General features: G+C 50.0%; 1 protein-coding gene and 1 pseudogene across 5 annotated transcripts; both read right to left on the bottom strand.

Annotated features, from left to right (window-relative positions):
* Positions 1-289: 289 nt before the first annotated feature.
* On the bottom strand, positions 290-14,842 carry cenpq (centromere protein Q). 4 transcript variants are annotated; one of them, NM_001146663.1, is given in 9 exon segments: positions 297-724; positions 973-1,209; positions 3,946-4,017; positions 9,207-9,326; positions 9,493-9,622; positions 13,053-13,121; positions 13,860-14,029; positions 14,310-14,410; positions 14,737-14,764. In NM_001146663.1, coding segments are annotated over 7 exon segments (825 nt in total). In that variant the 5' UTR covers positions 14,406-14,410; positions 14,737-14,764; the 3' UTR covers positions 297-724; positions 973-1,041.
* A 1,056-nt stretch (positions 14,843-15,898) lies between these two features.
* On the bottom strand, positions 15,899-22,610 carry LOC123727924 (39S ribosomal protein L16, mitochondrial-like; annotated as a pseudogene). Its single transcript, XR_006759885.1, has 4 exons — positions 22,349-22,610; positions 20,005-20,153; positions 18,306-18,597; positions 15,899-16,376 (listed from the first exon to the last, which is right to left on the bottom strand). The product of XR_006759885.1 is annotated as a 39S ribosomal protein L16, mitochondrial-like (transcript).
* Positions 22,611-23,347: the final 737 nt, after the last annotated feature.

Below are 23,347 nucleotides of genomic sequence, written 5' to 3'. Positions count from 1 at the left end.
TATCTCAGGGCCGAAGTAAGCCTGTCTGGACTACAGGCATTATCTCAGGGCTGAAGGAAGCCTGTCACCCAGCCATTCTGGACTAGAGGCATTATCTTAGGGCTGGAGTAAGCCTGTCACCCAGCCTGTCTGGACTAGAGGCATTATCTTAGGGCTGAAGTAAGCATGTCACAACTAGAGGCATTATCTTAGGGCTGGAGTAAGCCTGTCACCCAGCCTGTCTGGACTAGCCGCATTATAAGAACTAAAAGCATCATAGGAAGTCATCAAAATATTCAAAGACCAAAAATACTTTTACAGGTTTTTAATGATCATCTACGGCTAAAAGAAGAAACACTTTGAAAAATAAAATACATACAGATATGAACAAATAGGGCTCCTACTAATACAGAATACAATGTTAACTATGTAACGGTTAAAGTCAGGTGGTCCGTGCAAAGCCAATGCCAGAGACATATAACAAAATGGCTAAAACATAGTGATATAAATACAGATGGCTAATGGAGCCTTGCTATTGTCCAACCAGGCTGGGCGGAGCCTTGCTATTGTCCAACCAGGCTGGGCGGAGCCTTGCTATTGTCCAACCAGGCTGGGCGGAGCCTTGCTATTGTCCAACCAGGCTGGGCGGAGCCTTGCTATTGTCCAACCAGGCTGGGCGGAGCCTTGCTATTGTCCAACCAGGCTGGGCGGAGCCTTGCTATTGTCCAACCAGGCTGGGCGGAGCCTTGCTATTGTCCAACCAGGCTGGGCGGAGCCTTGCTATTGTCCAACCAGGCTGGGCGGAGCCTTGCTATTGTCCAACCAGGCTGGGCGGAGCCTTGCTATTGTCCAACCAGGCTGGGCGGAGCCTTGCTATTGTCCAACCAGGCTGGGCGGAGCCTTGCTATTGTCCAACCAGGCTGGGAGGAGACCTGCTATTGTCCAACCAGGCTGGGCGGAGCCTTGCTATTGTCCAACCAGGCTGGGCGGAGCACTGCTATTGTCCAACCAGGCTGGGCGGAGCCTTGCTATTGTCCAACCAGGCTGGATGGAGGAGTCCTGCTATTGGCTGACAGCTGTAGGTGGAGTGATCAGGTGGTCAGCGTGTCTGTAGGCTCGTTCCAGTAAGGTCTGGGCATCCTGGACCGGCCCTGATGCCTGGAGGGTCTTGGCTAGGCGACGGGCCGTGGCGACGGCGTGTCCGCTACGAACCAGACTCACCATCTGCTCCTAGAAAAGGAGAGGACAGTTAGTAAGCAACCCTGGCGTTGTCCCGTGTAGCTCAGTTGGTAGAGCATGGTGTTTGGCAACGCCAGGGTTGTGGGTTCGATTCCCACGGGGGACCAGTATGGAGGGAAAGAAATGTATGCATTCACTACTGTAAGTCGCTCTTGATAAGAGCGTCTGCTAAAATGACTAAAATGTAAAAAAAAAAAAAAATGAAGCACTATTTCCTGTTACGTTGCTCAGACTATTTCTCCTTCAAGGTTTTAGTTTTTTTTGGTTGGTACTTTTTACCCTCCTCAATTTCGTGGTTTAGTCTCGTCCCATCACTGCAACGTACGGACTCGGGAGAGGTCGAAGGTCGAGAGACATGCGTCCTCCGAAACACGACCCCGCCGAGACACACTGCTTCTTGACACGCTGCTCGTTTTAACCCGGAAGCCAGCCGGTAGGAAACGAACTGGCGATGCGAGTCAGCTTGCATGCGCCCGGGACCGCCACAAGGAGTCGCTAGAGCGCGATGGGACAAGGACATCAACGGGCCGGTCAAACTCTCCCCTAAACCGGACGACGCTGGGCCAATTGTGCGCCGTCTCATGGGTCTCCCGGTCGCGGCCGGCTGCGACACAACCCGGGATCGAACCTGGTCGCTGTAGAGACGCCTCTAGCACTGCGATGCGGCGCTACACAGGAGACCAAGATGTGCCTTTTTCATTTAATTAAAAATATATATATTTTACCAGGTAAGTTGACTGAGGACACGTTCTCATTTACAGCGACGACCTGGAGAATAGTTACAGGGGAGAGGAGGAGGGGGATGAATGAGCCAATTGGAAACTGATTCGGTGACCATGATGGTATGAGGGCCAGATTTGGAGTTTAGCCAGGACACCGGGGGTTAATACCCCTACTCTTACGATAAGTGCAAATGGGATCTTTTATGACCTCAGAGAGTCAGGACACCTGTTTAACATCCCATCCGAAAGACGGCACCCTACACAGATATTTAGACCAGAGGAAAGAGTACCTCCTACTGGCCCCTCCAACACCACTTCCAGCAGCATCTGGTCTCCCATCCAGGGACTGACCAGGGACCAACCCTGCTTAGCTTCAGAAGCAAGCCGGTATGCTGCTGGCAAGCAGCAAATGATATGTACACTACTGTTCAAAAGTTTGGGGTCACTTAGAAAAGTCCTTGTTTTGAAAATTAAAAATGTTTCCAAATTTTTTTTTTAAAACGGCAGCTTCTTTAAATAGTACCCGCAAAACACCAGTCTCAACGTCGACAGCGAAGAGGCGACTCCGGGATGCTGGCCGTCTAGGCAGAGTTCCTCTGTCCAGTGTCTGTGTTCTTTTGCCCATCTTAAACTTTTCTTTTAGTTGGCCAGTCTGAGATACGGCTTTTTCTCTGCAACTCTGCCCAGAAGGACAGCATCCCGGAGTCGCCTCTTCACTGTTGACGTTGAGACTGGTGTTTTGTGGGAACTATTTAATGAAGCTGCCAGTTGAGGACTTGTGAGGCGTCTGTTTCTCAAACTAGACACTCTAATGTACTTGTCCTCTTGCTCAGTTGTGCACCGGGGCCTCCCACTCCTCTTTCTATTCTGGTTAGAGCCAGTTTGCACTGTTCTGTGAAGGGAGTAGTACACAGCGTTGTACGAGATCTTCAGTTTCTTGGCAATTTCTCGCATGGAATAGCCTTCATTTCTCGGAATAAGAATAGACTGACGAGTTTCAGAAGAATGTTATTTGTTTCTGGCCATTTTGAGCCTGTAATCGAACCCACAAATGCTGCTGCTCCAGATACTCAACTAGTCTAAAGGCCAGTTTTATTGCGTCTTTAAAATCAGAACAACAGTTTCCAGCTGTGCTAACATAATTGCAAAACGGTTTTCTAATGATCAATTAGCCTTTTTAAAATGATAATCTTGGATTAGCTAACACAACGTGCCATTGGAACACAGGAGTGATGGTTGCTGATAATGGGCCTCTGTTCGCCTATGTAAATATTCCATTAAAAATCAGCCGTTTCCAGCTACAATAGTCATTTACAACATTAACAACGTCTACGCCGTATTTATGATCAATTTGATGTTATTTTAAAAATGGACAAAAAAATATTTAAAAAAAAAGTGCTTTTCTTTCAAAAACAAGGACATTTCTAAGTGACTCCAAACCGTTGAACGGTAGGTAGTGTATCTGTCAAAAACCTCCAGGTGTTTTTGAGACTTCTTCAATTAAAGAAAACATTTCTTCCCTGAAAAGAACTTCGTTAACAGGATGGAGTACTCAGCAGAACGCCGTTGATGCGTCTGGCCACTTCCCCCTTCTACAGAACTCACAGATCACAGCCGCAATAAACCACAGCTATAAAAACCCCCAGGCTGTCTCTAGAACTGGTTACCAAAATGCATGGAAACCTGTGTGTGTGTGTGTGTGTGTGTGTGTGTGTGTGTGTGTGTGTGTGTGTGTGTGTGTGTGTGTGTTATAGCTTACTTGTTGACCTGTAAGGGTCTGTCTTTGGAAACCTGTGTGTGTGTGTGTGTGTGTGTGTGTGTGTGTGTGTGTGTGTGTGTGTGTGTGTGTGTGTGTGTTATAGCTTGCTTGTTGACCTGTAAGGGTCTGTCTTTGGAAACCTGTGTGTGTGTGTGTGTGTGTGTGTGTGTGTGTGTGTGTGTGTGTGTGTGTGTGTGTGTGTGTGTGTGTGTGTGTGTGTGTGTGTGTGATAGCTTGCTTGTTGACCTGTAAGGGTCTGTCTTTGCGCTGAGGTACAGGGGGGAGGCGCAGGACTCCTTGCTCTGACAACTGGAGGATCTGAAACAACATGGAGAGAGGAGAGAGGAGCGGGAGAGGAGAGGAGAGAGAAGGAGGGGAGAAGAGAGGAGAGAAGGAGAGAATGAGGGAGAGGAGAGAGTAGGGGGAGAGGAGAGAGAAGGGGGAGAGGAGAGAGAAGGGGGGAGAAGAGAGGAGAGAGTAGGGGGAGAGGAGAGAGTAGGGGAGAGGAGAGAGTAGGGGGGAGAGGAGAGAGTAGGGGGAGAGGAGAGAGTAGGGGGGAGAGGAGAGAGTAGGGGGAGAGGAGAGAGTAGGGGGGGAGAGGAGAGAGTAGGGGGGAGAAGAGAGAGTAGGGGGAGAGGAGAGGAGAGAGTAGGGGGAGAGGAGAGAGTAGGGGGAGAGGAGAGAGAAGGGGGGAGAAGAGAGGAGAGAGTAGGGGGAGAGGAGAGAGTAGGGGGAGAGGAGAGAGTAGGGGGGAGAGGAGAGAGTAGGGGAGAGGAGAGAGTAGGGGGGAGAGGAGAGAGTAGGGGGAGAGGGAGAGAGTAGGGGGAGAGGAGAGAGTAGGGGAGAGGAGAGGAGAGAGTAGGGGGGAGAGGAGAGGAGAGAGTAGGGGGAGAGGAGAGGAGAGAGTAGGGGGAGAGGAGAGAGTAGGGGGAGAGGAGAGGGGAGAGTAGGGGGGAGAGGAGAGAGTAGGGGAGAGGAGAGGAGAGAGTAGGGGGAGAGGGGAGGAGAGAGTAGGGGGGAGAAGAGAGGAGAGGAGACATAAACAGAAGCACACAGGCTGCATCTCAAATGACCTTAGCCCAGAGCCTATTCCCTATATAGCCCAGAGCCTATTCCCTATATAGCCCAGAGCCTATTCCCTATATAGCCCAGAGCCTATTCCCTATATAGCGCAGTAGCCCAGAGCCTATTCCCTATATAGCGCAGTAGCCCAGAGCCTATTCCCTATATAGCGCAGTAGCCCAGAGCCTATTCCCTATATAGCGCAGTAGCCCAGAGCCTATTCCCTATATAGCGCAGTAGCCCAGAGCCTATTCCCTATATAGCGCAGTAGCCCAGAGCCTATTCCCTATATAGCGCAGTAGCCCAGAGCCTATTCCCTATATAGCGCAGTAGCCCAGAGCCTATTCCTATATAGCGCAGTAGCCCAGAGCCTATTCCCTATATAGCGCAGTAGCCCAGAGCCTATTCCTATATAGCGCAGTAGCCCAGAGCCTATTCCCATATAGCGCAGTAGCCCAGAGCCTATTCCCCTATAGCGCAGTAGCCCAGAGCCTATTCCCTATATAGCGCAGTAGCCCAGAGCCTATTCCCTATATAGCGCAGTAGCCCAGAGCCTATTCCCTATATAGCGCAGTAGCCCAGAGCCTATTCCTATATAGCGCAGTAGCCCAGAGCCTATTCCCTATAGCGCAGTAGCCCAGAGCCTATTCCCTATATAGCGCAGTAGCCCAGAGCCTATTCCCTATATAGCGGGCAGCCCAGAGCCTATTCCTATATAGCGCAGTAGCCCAGAGCCTATTCCCTATATAGCGCAGTAGCCCAGAGCCTATTCCCTATATAGCGCAGTAGCCCAGAGCCTATTCCCTATATAGCGCAGTAGCCCAGAGCCTATTCCCTATATAGCGCAGTAGACCAGAGCCTATTCCCTATATAGCGCAGTAGCCCAGAGCCTATTCCCTATATAGCGCAGTAGCCCAGAGCCTATTCCCTATAGCGCAGTAGCCCAGAGCCTATATAGCGCAGTAGACCAGAGCCTATATAGCGCAGTAGACCAGAGCCTATATAGCGCAGTAGCCCAGAGCCTATTCCTATATAGCGCAGTAGCCCAGAGCCTATTCCTATATAGCGCAGTAGCCCAGAGCCTATTCCTATATAGCGCAGTAGACCAGAGCCTATTCCCTATATAGCGCAGTAGCCCAGAGCCTATTCCCTATATAGCGCAGTAGCCCAGAGCCTATTCCCTATATAGCGCAGTAGCCCAGAGCCTATTCCCTATATAGCGCAGTAGACCAGAGCCTATTCCCTATATAGCGCAGTAGCCCAGAGCCTATTCCCTATAGCGCAGTAGCCCAGAGCCTATTCCTATATAGCGCAGTAGCCCAGAGCCTATTCCCTATATAGCGCAGTAGCCCAGAGCCTATTCCCTATATAGCGCAGTAGCCCAGAGCCTATTCCTATATAGCGCAGTAGACCAGAGCCTATTCCCTATATAGCGCAGTAGCCCAGAGCCTATTCCCTATATAGCGCAGTAGCCCAGAGCCTATTCCCTATATAGCGCAGTAGCCCAGAGCCTATTCCCTATATAGCGCAGTAGCCCAGAGCCTATTCCCTATATAGCGCAGTAGACCAGAGCCTATATAGCGCAGTAGACCAGAGCCTATATAGCGCAGTAGCCCAGAGCCTATTCCCTATATAGCGCAGTAGCCCAGAGCCTATTCCCTATATAGCGCAGTAGCCCAGAGCCTATTCCCTATATAGCGCAGTAGACCAGAGCCTATTCCTCTATAGCGCAGTAGCCCAGAGCCTATTCCCTATATAGCGCAGTAGCCCAGAGCCTATTCCCTATATAGCGCAGTAGACCAGAGCCTATTCCCTATATAGCGCAGTAGCCCAGAGCCTATTCCCTATATAGCGCAGTAGCCCAGAGCCTATTCCCTATATAGCGCAGTAGACCAGAGCCTATTCCCTATATAGCGCAGTAGACCAGAGCCTATTCCCTATAGCGCAGTAGCCCAGAGCCTATTCCCTATATAGCGCAGTAGCCCAGAGCCTATTCCCTATATAGCGCAGTAGCCCAGAGCCTATTCCCTATATAGCGCAGTAGCCCAGAGCCTATTCCCTATATAGCGCAGTAGCCCAGAGCCTATTCCCTATATAGCGCAGTAGCCCAGAGCCTATTCCCTATATAGCGCAGTAGCCCAGAGCCTATATAGCGCAGTAGCCCAGAGCCTATTCCCTATATAGCGCAGTAGCCCAGAGCCTATATAGCGCAGTAGCCCAGAGCCTAGTCCCTATATAGCGCAGTAGCCCAGAGCCTATTCCCTATATAGCGCAGTAGCCCAGAGCCTATATAGCGCAGTAGCCCAGAGCCTATTCCCTATATAGCGCAGTAGCCCAGAGCCTATATAGCGCAGTAGCCCAGAGCCTAGTCCCTATATAGCGCAGTAGCCCAGAGCCTAGTCCCTATATAGCGCAGTAGCCCAGAGCCTTTGGGCCCTGGGGGAAATATTGCAGTATTTAGGTGATAGGGGACTATTTAGAACGCAGCAGAGGACTTGATCCCCATCAAAGAGAAAGCTTTCTAGTCAATGACCAGAGGCCTCGGGGGGGAAGGATACGGAACGGCCCAGAGGGGGGGGGTGGGGAAATGATACGGAACGGCCCAGAGGGGGGGGAAGGATACGGAACGGCCCATCGGGGGGGTGGGTGGGGAAATGATACGGAACGGCCCAGAGGGGGGGAATGATACGGAACGGCCCAGAGGGGGGGAAGGATACGGAACGGCCCATCGGGGGATGGGGAAATGATACGGAACGGCCCAGAGGGGGGGAAGGATACGGAACGGCCCATCGGGGGGAAATGATACGGAACGGCCCAGAGGGGGGGGAGGATACGGAACGGCCCATCGGGGGGATGGGGAAATGATACGGAACGGCCCAGAGGGGGGGGAAGGATACGGAACGGCCCATCGGGGGGGAAATGATACGGAACGGCCCAGAGGGGGGGGAGGATACGGAACGGCCCAGAGGGGGGGAGGATACGGAACGGCCCATCGGGGGGGATGGGTAAATGATACGGAACGCCCAGAGGGGGGGGGGATACGGAACGGCCCAGAGGGGGGGGGGGGGAAGGATACGGAACGGCCCAGAGGGGGGGGGGGGAAGGATATGAGATATTTGAAGTAGTATTCAGGTCTGGTTTGTATGAGATATTTGAAGTAGTATTCAGGTCTGGTTTGTATGAGATATTTGAAGTAGTATTCAGGTCTGGTTTGTATGAGATATTTGAAGTAGTATTCAGGTCTGGTTTGTATGAGATATTTGAAGTAGTATTCAGGTCTGGTTTGTATGAGATATTTGAAGTAGTATTCAGGTCTGGTTTGTATGAGATATTTGAAGTAGTATTCAGGTCTGGTTTGTATGAGATATTTGAAGTAGTATTCAGGTCTGGTTTGTATGAGATATTTGAAGTAGTATTCAGGTCTGGTTTGTATGAGATATTTGAAGTAGTATTCAGGTCTGGTTTGTATGAGATATTTGAAGTAGTATTCAGGTCTGGTTTGTATGAGATATTTGAAGTAGTATTCAGGTCTGGTTTGTATGAGATATTTGAAGTAGTATTCAGGTCTGGTTTGTATCGAGATATTTGAAGTAGTATTCAGGTCTGGTTTGTATGAGATATTTGAAGTAGTATTCAGGTCTGGTTTGTATGAGATATTTGAAGTAGTATTCAGGTCTGGTTTGTATGAGATATTTGAAGTAGTATTCAGGTCTGGTTTGTATGAGATATTTGAAGTAGTATTCAGGTCTGGTTTGTATGAGATATTTGAAGTAGTATTCAGGTCTGGTTTGTATGAGATATTTGAAGTAGTATTCAGGTCTGGTTTGTATGAGATATTTGAAGTAGTATTCAGGCCTGGTTTGTATGAGATATTTGAAGTAGTATTCAGGTCTGGTTTGTATGAGATATTTGAAGTAGTATTCAGGTCTGGTTTGTATGAGATATTTGAAGTAGTATTCAGGTCTGGTTTGTATGAGATATTTGAAGTAGTATTCAGGTCTGGTTTGTATGAGATATTTGAAGTAGTATTCAGGTCTGGTTTGTATGAGATATTTGAAGTAGTATTCAGGTCTGGTTTGTATGAGATATTTGAAGTAGTATTCAGGTCTGGTTTGTATGAGATATTTGAAGTAGTATTCAGGTCTGGTTTGTATGAGATATTTGAAGTAGTATTCAGGTCTGGTTTGTATGAGATATTTGAAGTAGTATTCAGGTCTGGTTTGTATGAGATATTTGAAGTAGTATTCAGGTCTGGTTTGTATGAGATATTTGAAGTAGTATTCAGGTCTGGTTTGTATGAGATATTTGAAGTAGTATTCAGGCCTGGTTTGTATGAGATATTTGAAGTAGTATTCAGGTCTGGTTTGTATGAGATATTTGAAGTAGTATTCAGGTCTGGTTTGTATGAGATATTTGAAGTAGTATTCAGGTCTGGTTTGTATTACCTGCTGGTTACTCTCTTCCTGATGTCCCAGTTGTTGTCTGAGGTTAAAACATTGGTGCTCCAGAGAATCTCTCTCCTTCTCCAGCTGTTCTAGAGAGCCCACCACAGCCCTCAGCTCCTCCTGGACACACACACACACAAAAAACACTGAAAACACACACACACACACACACACACACACTAAAAAAACACTGAAAACACACACACACACACACACACACACTAAAAAAACACTGAAAACACACACACACACTAAAAACACACACACACCCCTTCCTGTTTCTCACCACCAGCTTGTCGAGGAGCTTCTTGCCAACGGCTGACTTCCTAGTCTCTTCCTGGTGTTGACGGGAAGAATGACTCGTCACTTCCTGTTTCTGGATCGGGACTGACAGTTGAGCCAGTTTAGACAGGAACCTGAAACCAGAATACAGTCAACGTGTCAGCCAAGAAAAACAGCACCAGGGGGCCGCAGCGTAGCCTAGCGGTTAGAGAGTAGCCTAGCGGTTAGAGAGTAGCCTAGCGGTTAGAGAGTAGCCTAGCGGTTAGAGAGTAGCCTAGCGGTTAGAGAGTAGCCTAGCGGTTAGAGAGTAGCCTAGCGGTTAGAGAGTAGGGGCCGCAGCGTAGCCTAGCGGTTAGAGTGGAGGGGCCGCAGCGTAGCCTAGCGGTTAGAGAGTAGCCTAGCGGTTAGAGTGGAGGGGCCGCAGCGTAGCCTAGCGGTTAGAGAGTAGCCTAGCGGTTAGAGAGTAGCCTAGCGGTTAGAGAGTAGCCTAGCGGTTAGAGAGTAGGGGCCGCAGCGTAGCCTAGCGGTTAGAGTGGAGGGGTCGGCAGCGTAGCCTAGCGGTTAGAGAGTAGCCTAGCGGTTAGAGAGTAGCCTAGCGGTTAGAGAGTAGCCTAGCGGTTAGAGAGTAGCCTAGCGGTTAGAGTGGAGGGGTCGGCAGCGTAGCCTAGCGGTTAGAGAGTAGCCTAGCGGTTAGAGAGTAGCCTAGCGGTTAGAGTGGAGGGGTCGGCAGCGTGGCCTAGCGGTTAGAGAGTAGGGGCGCAGCGTAGCCTAGCGGTTAGAGAGTAGCCTAGCGGTTAGAGAGTAGCCTAGCGGTTAGAGAGTAGGGGCCGCAGCGTAGCCTAGCGGTTAGAGAGTAGGGGCCGCAGCGTAGCCTAGCGGTTAGAGAGTAGCCTAGCGGTTAGAGAGTAGGGGCCGCAGCGTAGCCTGGCGGTTAGAGAGTAGCCTAGCGGTTAGAGAGTAGCCTAGCGGTTAGAGTGGAGGGGTCGGCAGCGTAGCCTAGCGGTTAGAGAGTAGCCTAGCGGTTAGAGAGTAGCCTAGCGGTTAGAGTGGAGGGGTCGGCAGCGTAGCCTAGCGGTTAGAGAGTAGGGGCCGCAGCGTAGCCTAGCGGTTAGAGAGTAGCCTAGCGGTTAGAGAGTAGCCTAGCGGTTAGAGAGTAGGGGCCGCAGCGTAGCCTAGCGGTTAGAGAGTAGGGGCCGCAGCGTAGCCTAGCGGTTAGAGAGTAGCCTAGCGGTTAGAGAGTAGGGGCCGCAGCGTAGCCTGGCGGTTAGAGAGTAGCCTAGCGGTTAGAGAGTAGCCTAGCGGTTAGAGTGGAGGGGTCGGCAGCGTAGCCTAGCGGTTAGAGAGAGGGGTGGCCGCAGCGTTGCCTAGCGGTTAGACAGTAGCCTATCGGTTAGAGAGTAGGGGCCGCAGCGTAGCCTAGCGGTTAGAGAGTAGGGGCCGCAGCGTAGCCTAGCGGTTAGAGAGTAGCCTAGCGGTTAGAGAGTAGGGGCCGCAGCGTAGCCTAGCGGTTAGAGAGTAGCCTAGCGGTTAGAGAGTAGCCTAGCGGTTAGAGAGGAGGGGCCGCAGCGTAGCCTAGCGGTTAGAGAGTAGGGGCCGCAGCGTAGCCTAGCGGTTAGAGCGTAGCCTAGCAGGTTAGAGCGTACTGGCCCAACGCCCTAACCACGAGGCTACCTGCTGGTTAACTGGCCCAACGCCCTAACCACGAGGCTACCTGCTGGTTAACTGGCCCAACGCCCTAACCACGAGGCTACCTGCTGGTTAACTGGCCCAACGCCCTAACCACGAGGCTACCTGCTGGTTAACTGGCCCAACGCCTAACCACGAGGCTACCTGCTGGTTAACTGGCCCAACGCCCTAACCACGAGGCTACCTGCTGGTTAACTGGCCCAACGCCCTAACCACGAGGCTACCTGCTGGTTAACTGGCCCAACGCCCTAACCACGAGGCTACCTGCTGGTTAACTGGCCCAACGCCCTAACCACGAGGCTACCTGCTGGTTAACTGGCCCAACGCCCTAACCACGAGGCTACCTGCTGGTTAACTGGCCCAACGCCCTAACCACTAGGCTAAGGTCTACTACACCTGTTGTATTCAGCATTTCACTGCGAGGTCTACTACACCCGTTGTATTCAGCATTTCACTGCGAGGTCTACTACACCTGTTGTATTCAGCATTTCACTGTGAGGTCTACTACACCTGTTGTATTCAGCATTTCACTGTGAGGTCTACTACACCTGTTGTATTCAGCATTTCACTGTGAGGTCTACTACACCTGTTGTATTCAGCATTTCACTGTGAGGTCTACTACACCTGTTGTATTCAGCATTTCACTGTGAGGTCTACTACACCTGTTGTATTCAGCATGTCACTGTAAGGTCTACTACACCTGTTGTATTCAGCATGTCACTGTGAGGTCTACTACACCTGTTGTATTCAGCATTTCACTGTAAGGTCTACTACACCTGTTGTATTCAGCATTTCACTGTGAGGTCTACTACACCTGTTGTATTCAGCATTTCACTGTGAGGTCTACTACACCTGTTGTATTCGGAGACAAATAACATTTGATTTGTTCAGAGAAGACTGTGTTGCTGCACAGAAATCGCCTACTAAAGGACACCAATAAGAAGAAGAGACTTGCTTGGACCAAGAAACACGAGCAGTGGACATTAGACCGGTGGAAATCTGTCCTTTGGTCTGATGAGTCCAAATTGGAGATTTTTGGTTGCAACCGCCGTGTCTTTGTGAGATGCGGAGTAGGTGAACGGATGATCTCTGCATGTGTGGTTCCCACCGTGAAGCACGGAGGTGGTGGTGTGATGGTGCTTTGCTGGCGACACTGTCTGTGATTTATTTAGAAATCAAGTCACACTTAACCAGCATGGCTACCACAGCATTCTGCAGCGTTACGCCATCCCATCTGGTTTGGGCTTAGTGGGACTATCATTTGTTTTTCAACAGGACAATGACCCAACACACCTCCAGGCTGTGTAAGGGCTATTTGACCAAGAAGGAGAGTTATAGAGTGCTGCATCAGATGACCTGGCCCCCACAATCACCCCACCTCAACCCAATTGAGATGGTTTGGGATGAGTTGGACCGCGGAGTGATGGAAAAGCAGCCAACAAGTGCTCAGCATATGCGGGAACTCCTTCAAGACTGTTGGAAAAGCATTCCAGGTGAAGCTGGTTGAGAGAATGCCAAGAGTGTCCAAAGCTGTCATCAAGGCAAAGGGTGGCTACTTTGAAGAATCTCAAATATTTTTATTTATTTATCACTTTTTTTTGGTTACTACATAATTCCATACGCGTTATTTCATAGTTTTGACGTCTTCACTATTATCCTACAATGTTGAAAATAGTAAAAAATAAAATAAATAAAAAAACTCTGGAAGGTTTTTGTGTCCAAACTTTTGACCGATACTGTATATGAAAATAATGAGTAATCGAGTATTTTGGGGTGACATAAGTGCATCTATGGATGCGGTTATCCCTCAGTACAGGGCGATGCTGATCATAGTGTAGCACTGGGGGACAGTGGACCCACTGAGTTCGGTTCTCTCACCTGTTTTTCACAATGTTCAGATGTTTCTGTGATTCCTCTTTCTTAGTCCGTCTTCCGGCCAGAACAGACCTGAGGGAGCGAGAAAAAGGAGAGAGGAACGGAGGGAGAACCAGAGAGAGAGAGAGATTTTAACCTTCAGTTCACCGATGGGCCAGTGGCCATGTTACAGCTCCTCTGTGTTCCTAGACAGATGAACAGTGGCTGAGGTTCACAGTCGACTTCCTGGGTACTGGTACTTCCTGGTACTACTCACAGTATAGACGGGCCCAGTCAGAACCATAATGGAGGATGTTACTCACAGTATAGACGGGCCCAGTCAGAACCATAATGGAGGATGTTACTCACAGTATAGACGGGCCCAGTCAGAACCATAATGGAGGATGTTACTCACAGTATAGACAGGCCCAGTCAGAACCATCATGGAGGATGTTACTCACAGTATAGACGGGCCCAGTCAGAACCATAATGGAGGATGTTACTCACAGTATAGACGGGCCCAGTCAGAACCATCATGGAGGATGTTACTCACAGTATAGACGGGCCCAGTCAGAACCATAATGGAGGATGTTACTCACAGTATAGACAGGCCCAGTCAGAACCATAATGGAGGATGTTACTCACAGTATAGACAGGCCCAGTCCAGAACCAAAATGGAGGATGTTACTCACAGTATAGACGGGCCCAGTCAGAACCCTAATGGAGGATGTTACTCACAGTATAGACAGGCCCAGTCCAGAACCAAAATGGAGGATGTTACTCACAGTATAGACGGGCCCAGTCAGAACCATAATGGAGGATGTTACTCACAGTATAGACAGGCCCAGTATGTTGTCTAGAGCCGTAATGGAGGACTTGGTCAGCGGTTTCCACTTCTCCTGACCATTCAGCTTCCTGGGACCTGCAACTGTGCCGCCTTTCTTCTTCTTCTGTGGTTTTGGCAGAGGGACCTGGCTGCTGGTTCCTGGCTGGGGCTCCTCCTAAAAAGGGATGGAGGGTACATGTGTGAGAATGATGCGATGAAAGCAAAGGAGAACCATTTTACATTTTAGTCATTTTAGCAGACGCTCTTATCCAGAGCGACTTACAGTAGAGTGCATACATTTTATTAGATTTTAAATACTGGTCCCCCCGTGGGAATCGAAACCAACAACCCTGGCGTTGCAAAAACACCATGCTCTACCAACTGAGCTACAGTGGGACTATATTTGAGCTACAGTTTCCTCTCAAGAGGTTTAAATTCTTCCCGAACTTTCTCACCTGAGATACTCTCCGTTTATTTGTCTTGTCGCCTGTCTTCTTGCCTTTAGGTGCCTTGGACGGGACGCGTTGAGATCCCCGGACAGGCTTCATCATTTTAACTAGGAAATAAATTTAAAAAAAAAGACCGCGTCAGATTAGACAACTAATCAAGGCTGGGGAAAAACATAGCCGCTAAATAGATAATGATATACAATCTGAAAGCGAGAAAACATGAGCACTGCCTAGACGAAACACGGATGTAGTTTGTTTAGTCAACAACAACAGCTAACGTTAAAGCTAGCTAAGGACCTTTTAACATTTTATACACAAGGCCACTGAGTAGAACAGTTTACAGGTGTAATTTATCGTTGCCGTTAGAGCCAATGTCGGAAGAATAACAATAACTAAAACATTTTAAAAACAAACGTTTGTAACTTTGACTTACCAGTTTCGCGGTATATTTCTTTCAAAAACGTTTGTTTTTGTACTCATTGCGCATGCGTTGTGAGCAGCAAGCAGGCCACTCCAGGCGGCCATGATGGAAAGGTCAATGCGCTCTCTTCATAGAGGATGGTACAGACCTCTAGTGGCCATGATGGAAAGGTCAATGCGCTCTCTTCATAGAGGATGGTACAGACCTCTAGTGGCCATGATGGAAAGGTCAATGCGCTCTCCTCATAGAGGATGGTAGAGACCTCTAGTGGCCATGATGGAAAGGTCAATGCGCTCTCTTCATAGAGGATGGTAGAGACCTCTAGTGGCCATGATGGAAAGGTCAATGCGCTCTCTTCATAGAGGATGGTAGAGACCTCTAGTGGCCATGATGGAAAGGTCAATGCGCTCTCCTCATAGAGGATGGTAGAGACCTCTAGTGGCCATGATGGAAAGGTCAATGCGCTCTCTTCATAGAGGATGGTACAGACCTCTAGTGGCCATGATGGAAAGGTCAATGCGCTCTCCTCATAGAGGATGGTACAGACCTCTAGTGGCCATGATGGAAAGGTCAATGCGCTCTCTTCATAGAGGATGGTAGAGACCTCTAGTGGCCATGATGGAAAGGTCAATGCGCTCTCTTCATAGAGGATGGTACAGACCTCTAGTGGCCATGATGATAATATAATATACTGGTTAGATGGGGTGTAACTATATAATATACTGGTTAGATGGGGCGTAACTATATAATATACTGGTTAGATGGGGTGTAGCTTGGCGTTCATGGTGAAATGTAATGAATACAAACTGCATCCACTTTGTGTGGTTTCATTCCATGATATTATAGAGAGACAGCTGTGGGAAAAAAATGGTGTTTTATCTAATCGCCATCAGACCTCAACTAAATGAATGAATTCGTAGTCAGCATTTCATGGTACCATGTGTATATCCTGTACATACGACAAATAAACTGGGTTTGAGTGACATATCGGTGTCTAACAACAATCACATGACTAGGGTGGTTAGGGTTAGGGTCAAAATGTATTGTTTGGAGAGGATCGACATTTAAATGATCTTTTTAAACAACGTTGACGGTCATAATAATGTCAATCCAACACAAATCCTATTGGCACCAACTTTCATTCTTCAGATTAAACAGTCGTTCAAAAACAGAATATTCTGACAAGTTTCTTTATTTTGTTATTGAACACCAATCGCTGATTTGGGACATAAAATTAACGGGCTACATCCGAATAAGGAAGTCACACAGAAGGATAGAATTCTCCACATGACTGACAGCCATTTTGGCTCCATGCGCTGCGTCTGACATGACACCCGGGCTCTGGTCAAAAGTAGTGTACCGTATAGGGAATAGTCAGCCATTTTGGATGGAAACCATGTTCCAAAGCGCAGCTGTTAAAAAATGTATTTTTTTTGAAGGGGCACCACGGGCGACTCCCCTCACACCCTGCCTGGGTTGTGGAACTTTCCGCTGTACTTCCCGTGGTTGTGGAGATCAAAGGGACTGAGGACCTTCCTGACCCCCAGCATGTTGCCCCTGGCGATCCTTTGGAAGGTCCAGGGATTCTGGTTGTTCTGCTCCATGTCCTGCTGCTCCTGCTGCATGGCTGCCAGGCTCTCTCTGGACACTACCTGGTGGAGAGAGAGGGGTCAGAGGTTACACAAGGACAGGATGAGGCATAGTGCTGCTGCTGCATGGCTGCCAGGCTCTCTCTGGACACTACCTGGTGGAGAGAGAGGGGTCAGAGGTTACACAAGGACAGGATGAGGTATAGTGCTGCTGCTGCATGGCTGCCAGGCTCTCTCTGGACACTACCTGGTGGAGAGAGAGGGGTCAGAGGTTACACAAGGACAGGATGAGGCATAGTGCTCCTGCTGCATGGCTGTCAGGCTCTCTCTGGACACTACCTGGTGGAGAGAGAGGGGTCAGAGGTTACACAAGGACAGGATGAGGCATAGTGCTGCTCCTGCTGCATGGCTGCCAGGCTCTCTCTGGACACTACCTGGTGGAGAGAGAGGGGTCAGAGGTTACACAAGGACAGGATGAGGTATAGTGCTCCTGCTGCATGGCTGCCAGGCTCTCTCTGGACACTACCTGGTGGAGAGAGAGGGGTCAGAGGTTACACAAGGACAGGATGAGGCATAGTGCTGCTCCTGCTGCATGGCTGCCAGGCTCTCTCTGGACACTACCTGGTGGAGAGAGAGGGGTCAGAGGTTACACAAGGACAGGATGAGGCATAGTGCTGCTGCTGGCTGCCAGGCTCTCTCTGGACACTACCTGGTGGAGAGAGAGGGGTCAGAGGTTACCAAGGACAGGATGAGGCATAGTGCTGCTCCTGCTGCATGGCTGCCAGGCTCTCTCTGGACACTACCTGGTGGAGAGAGAGGGGTCAGAGGTTACACAAGGACAGGATGAGGTATAGTGCTGCTCTTGCTGCCAGGCTCTCTCTGGACACTACCTGGTGGAGAGAGAGGGGTCAGAGGTTAAAGGTCAGGAACAGGATTAGAATCAGAGGAAATGATAGACATGTCTTTACAATCAGATTCATAGTCCTCCCTATAAGGTGGTCTCTGATGCTACCACAGAATGTAATGAGTTCTCTGATGCTACCACAGAATGTAATGAGTTCTCTGATGCTACCACAGCAGAATGTAATGAGGCCTCTGATGCTACCACAGCAGAATGTAATGAGGCCTCTGATGCTACCACAGCAGAAGGTAATGAGGCCTCTGATGCTACCACAGCAGAAGGTAATGAGGCCTCTGATGCTACCACAGCAGAATGTAATGAGGTCTCTGATGCTACCACAGCAGAAGGTAATGAGGCCTCTGATGCTACCACAGCAGAAGGTAATGAGGCCTCTGATGCTACCACAGCAGAAGGTAATGAGGCCTCTGATGCTACCACAGCAGAAGGTAATGAGGCCTCTGATGCTACCACAGTAGAAGGTAATGAGGTATTTTATGCTACCACAGCAGAAGGTAATGAGGTATCTGATGCTACCACAGCAGAAGGTAATGAGGTACTTGATTCTACCACAGCAGAAGGTAATGAGGGTATCTTATGCTACCACGGTAGAAGGTAATAAGGTATCTTATGCTACCACGGTAGAAGGTAATGAGGTATCTTATGCTACCACGGCAGAAGGTAATAAGGCCTCTGATGCTACCACAGTAGAAGGTAATGAGGTATTTTATTCTACCACAGCAGAAGGTAATAAGGTATTTTATGCTACCACAGTAGAAGGTAATGAGGTATTTTATTCTACCACAGCAGAAGGTAATGAGGTATTTTATGCTACCACAGTAGAAGGTAATGAGGTATTTTATTCTACCACAGCAGAAGGTAATGAGGTATTTTATGCTACCACAGTAGAAGGTAATAAGGTACTTGATTCTACCACGGTAGAAGGTAATATCCCAAGTCTAATAGGGAACTAGTTTTCCCCCCAACATATCCCTGCATATAGAGGAGAGAAGATGCTGTGATTGACTAGCACCACCCCGTAGATTTCGCCCCATTTTATTCAACCTTTATGTATCCCCAGCGGGGAAGCTGACCTTGGCAAGGAAGGGCAGTTTCTTGGCCACTTCCTTGAGGATAGGCTCCACCTCGCCCAGTTCCAGCCGTCCCCGATCTCCACGATCATCCGTCCGTACTTCACCGGCGTGACGTAGTGGTCTATGCTCCCTTTCCCTCCTCCCATCCTCTGGCCCAGGCCCTTCCTGGTGATGGGCTTGTAGGGAGCGTTGATACGCCAGCGGGCGAAGGTGGTGCGAGGGTCCATCCTCCTGTTGATGGTCAGACGCATCATCTCCATGTGACCGAGTGAAGGTAGCCTCCGCCCAGCGCCTGAGGAGAGGAGAGGAAGATGATTGGATAAGGAGGTAGCCTCCGCCCAGCGCCTGAGGAGAGGAAGATGATTGGATAAGGAGGTAGCCTCCGCCCAGCGCCTGAGGAGAGGAAGATGATTGGATAAGGAGGTAGCCTCCGCCCAGCGCCTGAGGAGAGGAAGATGATTGGATAAGGAGGTAGCCTCCGCCCAGCGCCTGAGGAGAGGAGAATGATTGGATAAGGAGGTAGCCCCGCCCAGCGCCTGAGGAGAGGAGAGGACGATGATTGGATAAGGAGGTAGCTCCGCCCAGCGCCTGAGGAGAGGAGGATGATGATTGGATAAGGAGGTAGCCTCCGCCCAGCGCCTGAGGAGAGGACAACGATTGGATAAGGAGGTAGCCTCCGCCCAGCGCCTGAGAGAGGAGAGGAAGATGATTGGATAAGGAGGTAGCTCCGCCCAGCGCCTGAGGAGAGGAGAATGATTGGATAAGGAGGAAGGATCCGCCCAGCGCCTGAGGAGAGCAGAGGACAATGATTGGATAAGGAGGTAGCCTCCGCCCAGCGCCTGAGGAGAGCAGAGGACAATGATTGGATAAGGAGGTAGCCCCGCCCAGCGCCTGAGGAGAGGAGGATGATGATTGGATGAGGTAGCCTCCGCCCAGCGCCTGAGGAGAGGACAATGATTGGATAAGGAGGTAGCTCCGCCCAGCGCCTGAGGAGAGGAGAATGATTGGATAAGGAGGAAGGATCTGCCCAGCGCCTGAGGAAGAGGACAATGATTGGATAAGGAGGTAGCCTCCGCCCAGCGCCTGAGGAGAGGAGAGGACAATGATTGGATAAGGAGGTAGCCTCCGCCCAGCGCCTGAGGAGAGGAGAGGACAACGATTGGATAAGGAGGTAGCTCCGCCCAGCGCCTGAGGAGAGCAGAGGACAATGATTGGATAAGGAGGTAGCTCCGCCCAGCGCCTGAGGAGAGGAGAATGATTGGATAAGGAGGTAGCCCCGCCCAGCGCCTGAGGAGAGGAGAGGAAGATGATTGGATAAGGAGGTAGCCCCGCCCAGCGCCTGAGGAGAGGAGAGGAAGATGATTGGATAAGGAGGAAGGCTCCGCCCAGCGCCTGAGGAGAGCAGAGGAAGTTTGAAACAGTGAACAAATAAAATAACTTTTATCAATCACAGAACAATTCTGGAAAATTGACGTTTAGGGGAAAGTTTTGATCAATGTAACTAAATCCACAGACCCTGATGGGAGATTATTTTTAACACATAACCCTCGTAGGCATGTAGACCGTGTTCTCTGTGTATTCAACACACACACACGCACACACAGACAGACACACGCACACGCACACACAGACACACACACACACACACTACACACACACACACACACACACACACACACACACACACACACACACTCACCACGATGCCGTACTGTCCCTTGGTGAAGGTGTTGGCTGTCTGAGCCGGTCCCTGGATGTCTCTCAGCTTCTTCATCTCTTTCCTCGCCTTCTTCAAGTTAGGCACCTTGTTCAGAAACTTCAGCTTGGGTCTTTCAGGTAGCACAACCTCTACAGGGGGGGGTCACAGAGAGAGAGGGGGGTCACAGAGAGAGAGGGGGGGTCACAGAGAGAGAGGGGGGTCACAGAGAGAGAGGGGGGTCACAGAGAGAGAGGGGGGTCACAGAGAGAGAGGGGGTCACAGAGAGAGGGGGGGTCACAGAGAGAGGGGGGTCACAGAGAGAGGGGGGTCACAGAGAGAGAGGGGGGTCACAGAGAGAGAGGGGGGTCACAGAGAGAGAGGGGGGTCACAGAGAGAGAGGGGGGTCACAGAGAGAGAGGGGGTCACAGAGAGAGAGGGGGGGTCACAGAGAGAGAGGGGGGGTCAGAGAGAGAGGGGGGTCACAGAGAGAGGGGGGTCACGAGAGAGAGAGGGGGTCACAGAGAGAGAGGGGGGTCACAGAGAGAGAGGGGGTCACAGAGAGAGAGGGGGTCACAGAGAGAGAGGGGGGTCACAGAGAGAGGGGGGTCACAGAGAGAGGGGGGTCACAGAGAGAGGGGGGTCACAGAGAGAGAGGGGGGGTCACAGAGAGAGAGGGGGGGTCACAGAGAGAGAGGGGTCACAGAGAGAGAGGGGGGTCACAGAGAGAGAGGGGGTCACAGAGAGAGGGGGGGTCACAGAGAGAGAGGGGGGTCACAGAGAGAGAGGGGGGTCACAGAGAGAGGGGGGGTCACAGAGAGAGAGGGGGTCACAGAGAGAGAGAGGGGGTCACAGAGAGAGAGAGGGGGTCACAGAGAGAGAGGGGGTCAGAGAGAGAGAGGGGGTCACAGAGAGAGAGGGGGGGTCACAGAGAGAGAGGGGGGTCACAGAGAGAGAGGGGGTCACAGAGAGAGAGGGGGGTCACAGAGAGAGAGGGGGTCACAGAGAGAGAGGGGGGGTCACAGAGAGAGAGAGGGGGGGTCACAGAGAGAGGGGGGGTCACAGAGAGAGAGGGGGGTCACAGAGAGAGAGGGGGGTCACAGAGAGAGAGGGGGGTCACAGAGAGAGAGGGGGGTCACAGAGAGAGAGGGGGGTCACAGAGAGAGGGGGGGTCACAGAGAGAGGGGGTCACAGAGAGAGAGGGGGTCACAGAGAGAGAGGGGGGTCACAGAGAGAGAGGGGGGTCACAGAGAGAGAGGGGGGTCACAGAGAGAGAGGGGTCACAGAGAGGGGGGTCACAGAGAGGGGGGTCACAGAGAGAGGGGTCACAGAGAGAGAGGGGTCACAGAGAGAGGGGTCACAGAGAGAGGGGGTCACAGAGAGAGGGGGGTCACAGAGAGAGAGGGGTCACAGACAGGGGGGTCACAGAGAGAGAGGGGTCACAGAGAGAGGGGGTCACAGAGAGAGAGGGGTCAGAGAGAGAGGGGTCACAGAGAGAGAGGGGTCACAGAGAGAGAGGGGTCACAGAGAGAGAGGGGGTCACAGAGAGAGAGGGGGTCACAGAGAGAGGGGGGTCACAGAGAGGAGACAGGGTCACAGAGAGAGAGGGGTCACAGAGAGAGAGGGGTCACAGAGAGAGGGGGTCACAGAGAGGAGACAGGGTCACAGAGAGAGAGGGGTCACAGAGAGAGAGGGGTCACAGAGGGAGACAGGGTCACAGAGAGGAGACAGGGTCACAGAGAGGAGACAGGGTCACAGAGAGGAGACAGGGTCACAGAGAGAGAGGGGTCACAGAGAGAGAGGGGTCACAGAGAGGAGACAGGGTAAACAGTGTATGGAGTCTGGGTGATCTTGACCTGTAGCCAAAGTGTGTCTGTGTGGTCAGAAAACAGATATAATGTAATGTAGTTATGATGCAAACTGAACGCTTAACTACCAATAAGAGGGGTTCAACACAACGCTCATTCATTCATTCATTCATTCTAGATAAGAGGGTTCAACACAACGCTTCATTCATTCATTCATTCATTCATTCTAGATAAGAGGGGTTCAACACAACGCTTCATTCATTCATTCATTCTAGATAAGAGGGTTCAACACAACGCTTCATTCATTCATTCATTCTAGATAAGAGGGGTTCAACACAATGCTTCATTCATTCATTCATTCTAGATAAGAGGGGTTCAACACAACGCTTCATTCATTCTAGATAAGAAGGGTTCAACACAATGCATTCATTCATTCTAGATAAGAGGGGTTCAACACAACGCTTCATTCATTCATTCATTCAAGGAAGCCAGTTCAAATGATTGAATGCTGAAGGTGCCTGAAAAAGTAAGATACTTACCGCTGTAATCTGGAGGCACCTCGTACGTCTTCATCCCAGCAGACAGGACCTTATACTTACCGCTGTAATCTGGAGGCACCTCGTACGTCTTCATCCCAGCAGACAGGACCTTATACTTACCGCTGTAATCTGGAGGCACCTCGTACGTCTTCATCCCAGCAGACAGGACCTTATACTTACCGCTGTAATCTGGAGGCACCTCGTACGTCTTCATCCCAGCAGACAGGACCTTATACTTACCGCTGTAATCTGGAGGCACCTCGTACGTTCATCAGACAGGACCTTATACTTACCGCTGTAATCTGGAGGCACCTCGTACGTCTTCATCCCAGCAGACAGGACCTTAAGATGACTCTGCAGGACACCTAGACAACAAACAATAGTCGTTTTATATATTGCTGCTAGCTAGCTATAGCCGTTAGCTAGCCAGCCCAGCCCAGCTATTATAATAGTGGCTGCAGGCAGCCAGTCAAACGTGTTGTCAAGATTGTAAGAATACATCATGATCAATTATTTTTGTCATGTTTTTTGATGAGATAAATAACATTGAACAGTTTGCACCGTGACAAGTCCACCCCTCGTCCGTAAACTAACTAACTGTGATTGAATCTTTACCTTGGACCCCCGTGGATCTACCAGTGTTGGTCAATCCGACAACAGCGGATTTCAATAGACAAAGCATAGCTGCAAGTTATGATTATTAACTATGTTAGATAATTTTTTTACTATTTTATGTTATCGTCACCATCATTTCAAATTAACAACTATTACAGGTTACGATAAATAGGTTCGTTCGTAAAATCACGCGTTGCACAAGGTCACACCGACGAATGACTGAGTACTTCCGGGTCACGGATTTTTTGCAACCCTTTAGAATAAAAGTCCCATAATTAGGGCGAAAATGATGGGAAATGTATAGAATTATTAATATATTTTATACTAAGTTATCATACAAAGAATAATTAAAAGCAGGTCTATAAGATATGTCATAAAAAAAAA

The sequence above is a fragment of the Salmo salar genome, chromosome ssa16 (genome assembly GCF_905237065.1).
Source record: "Salmo salar chromosome ssa16, Ssal_v3.1, whole genome shotgun sequence".
In the NCBI taxonomy this organism is placed as follows: domain Eukaryota; kingdom Metazoa; phylum Chordata; class Actinopteri; order Salmoniformes; family Salmonidae; genus Salmo; species Salmo salar.
Note: the sequence above shows the minus strand (reverse complement) of the source record. Positions and strands in the feature narration are given on the sequence as shown.

Excerpts from the sequence above, each read along its gene's own strand:
- cenpq (XM_045696651.1), bottom strand. Across the intron at positions 14,030-14,309 it reads ATAAACGGAGAGTATCTCAG|GAGGAGCCCCAGCCAGGAAC; the intron begins GTGAGAAAGTTC and ends ATCCCTTTTTAG. Across the intron at positions 9,623-13,052 it reads CTGAACATTGTGAAAAACAG|GTTCCTGTCTAAACTGGCTC; the intron begins GTGAGAGAACCG and ends TTCTGGTTTCAG.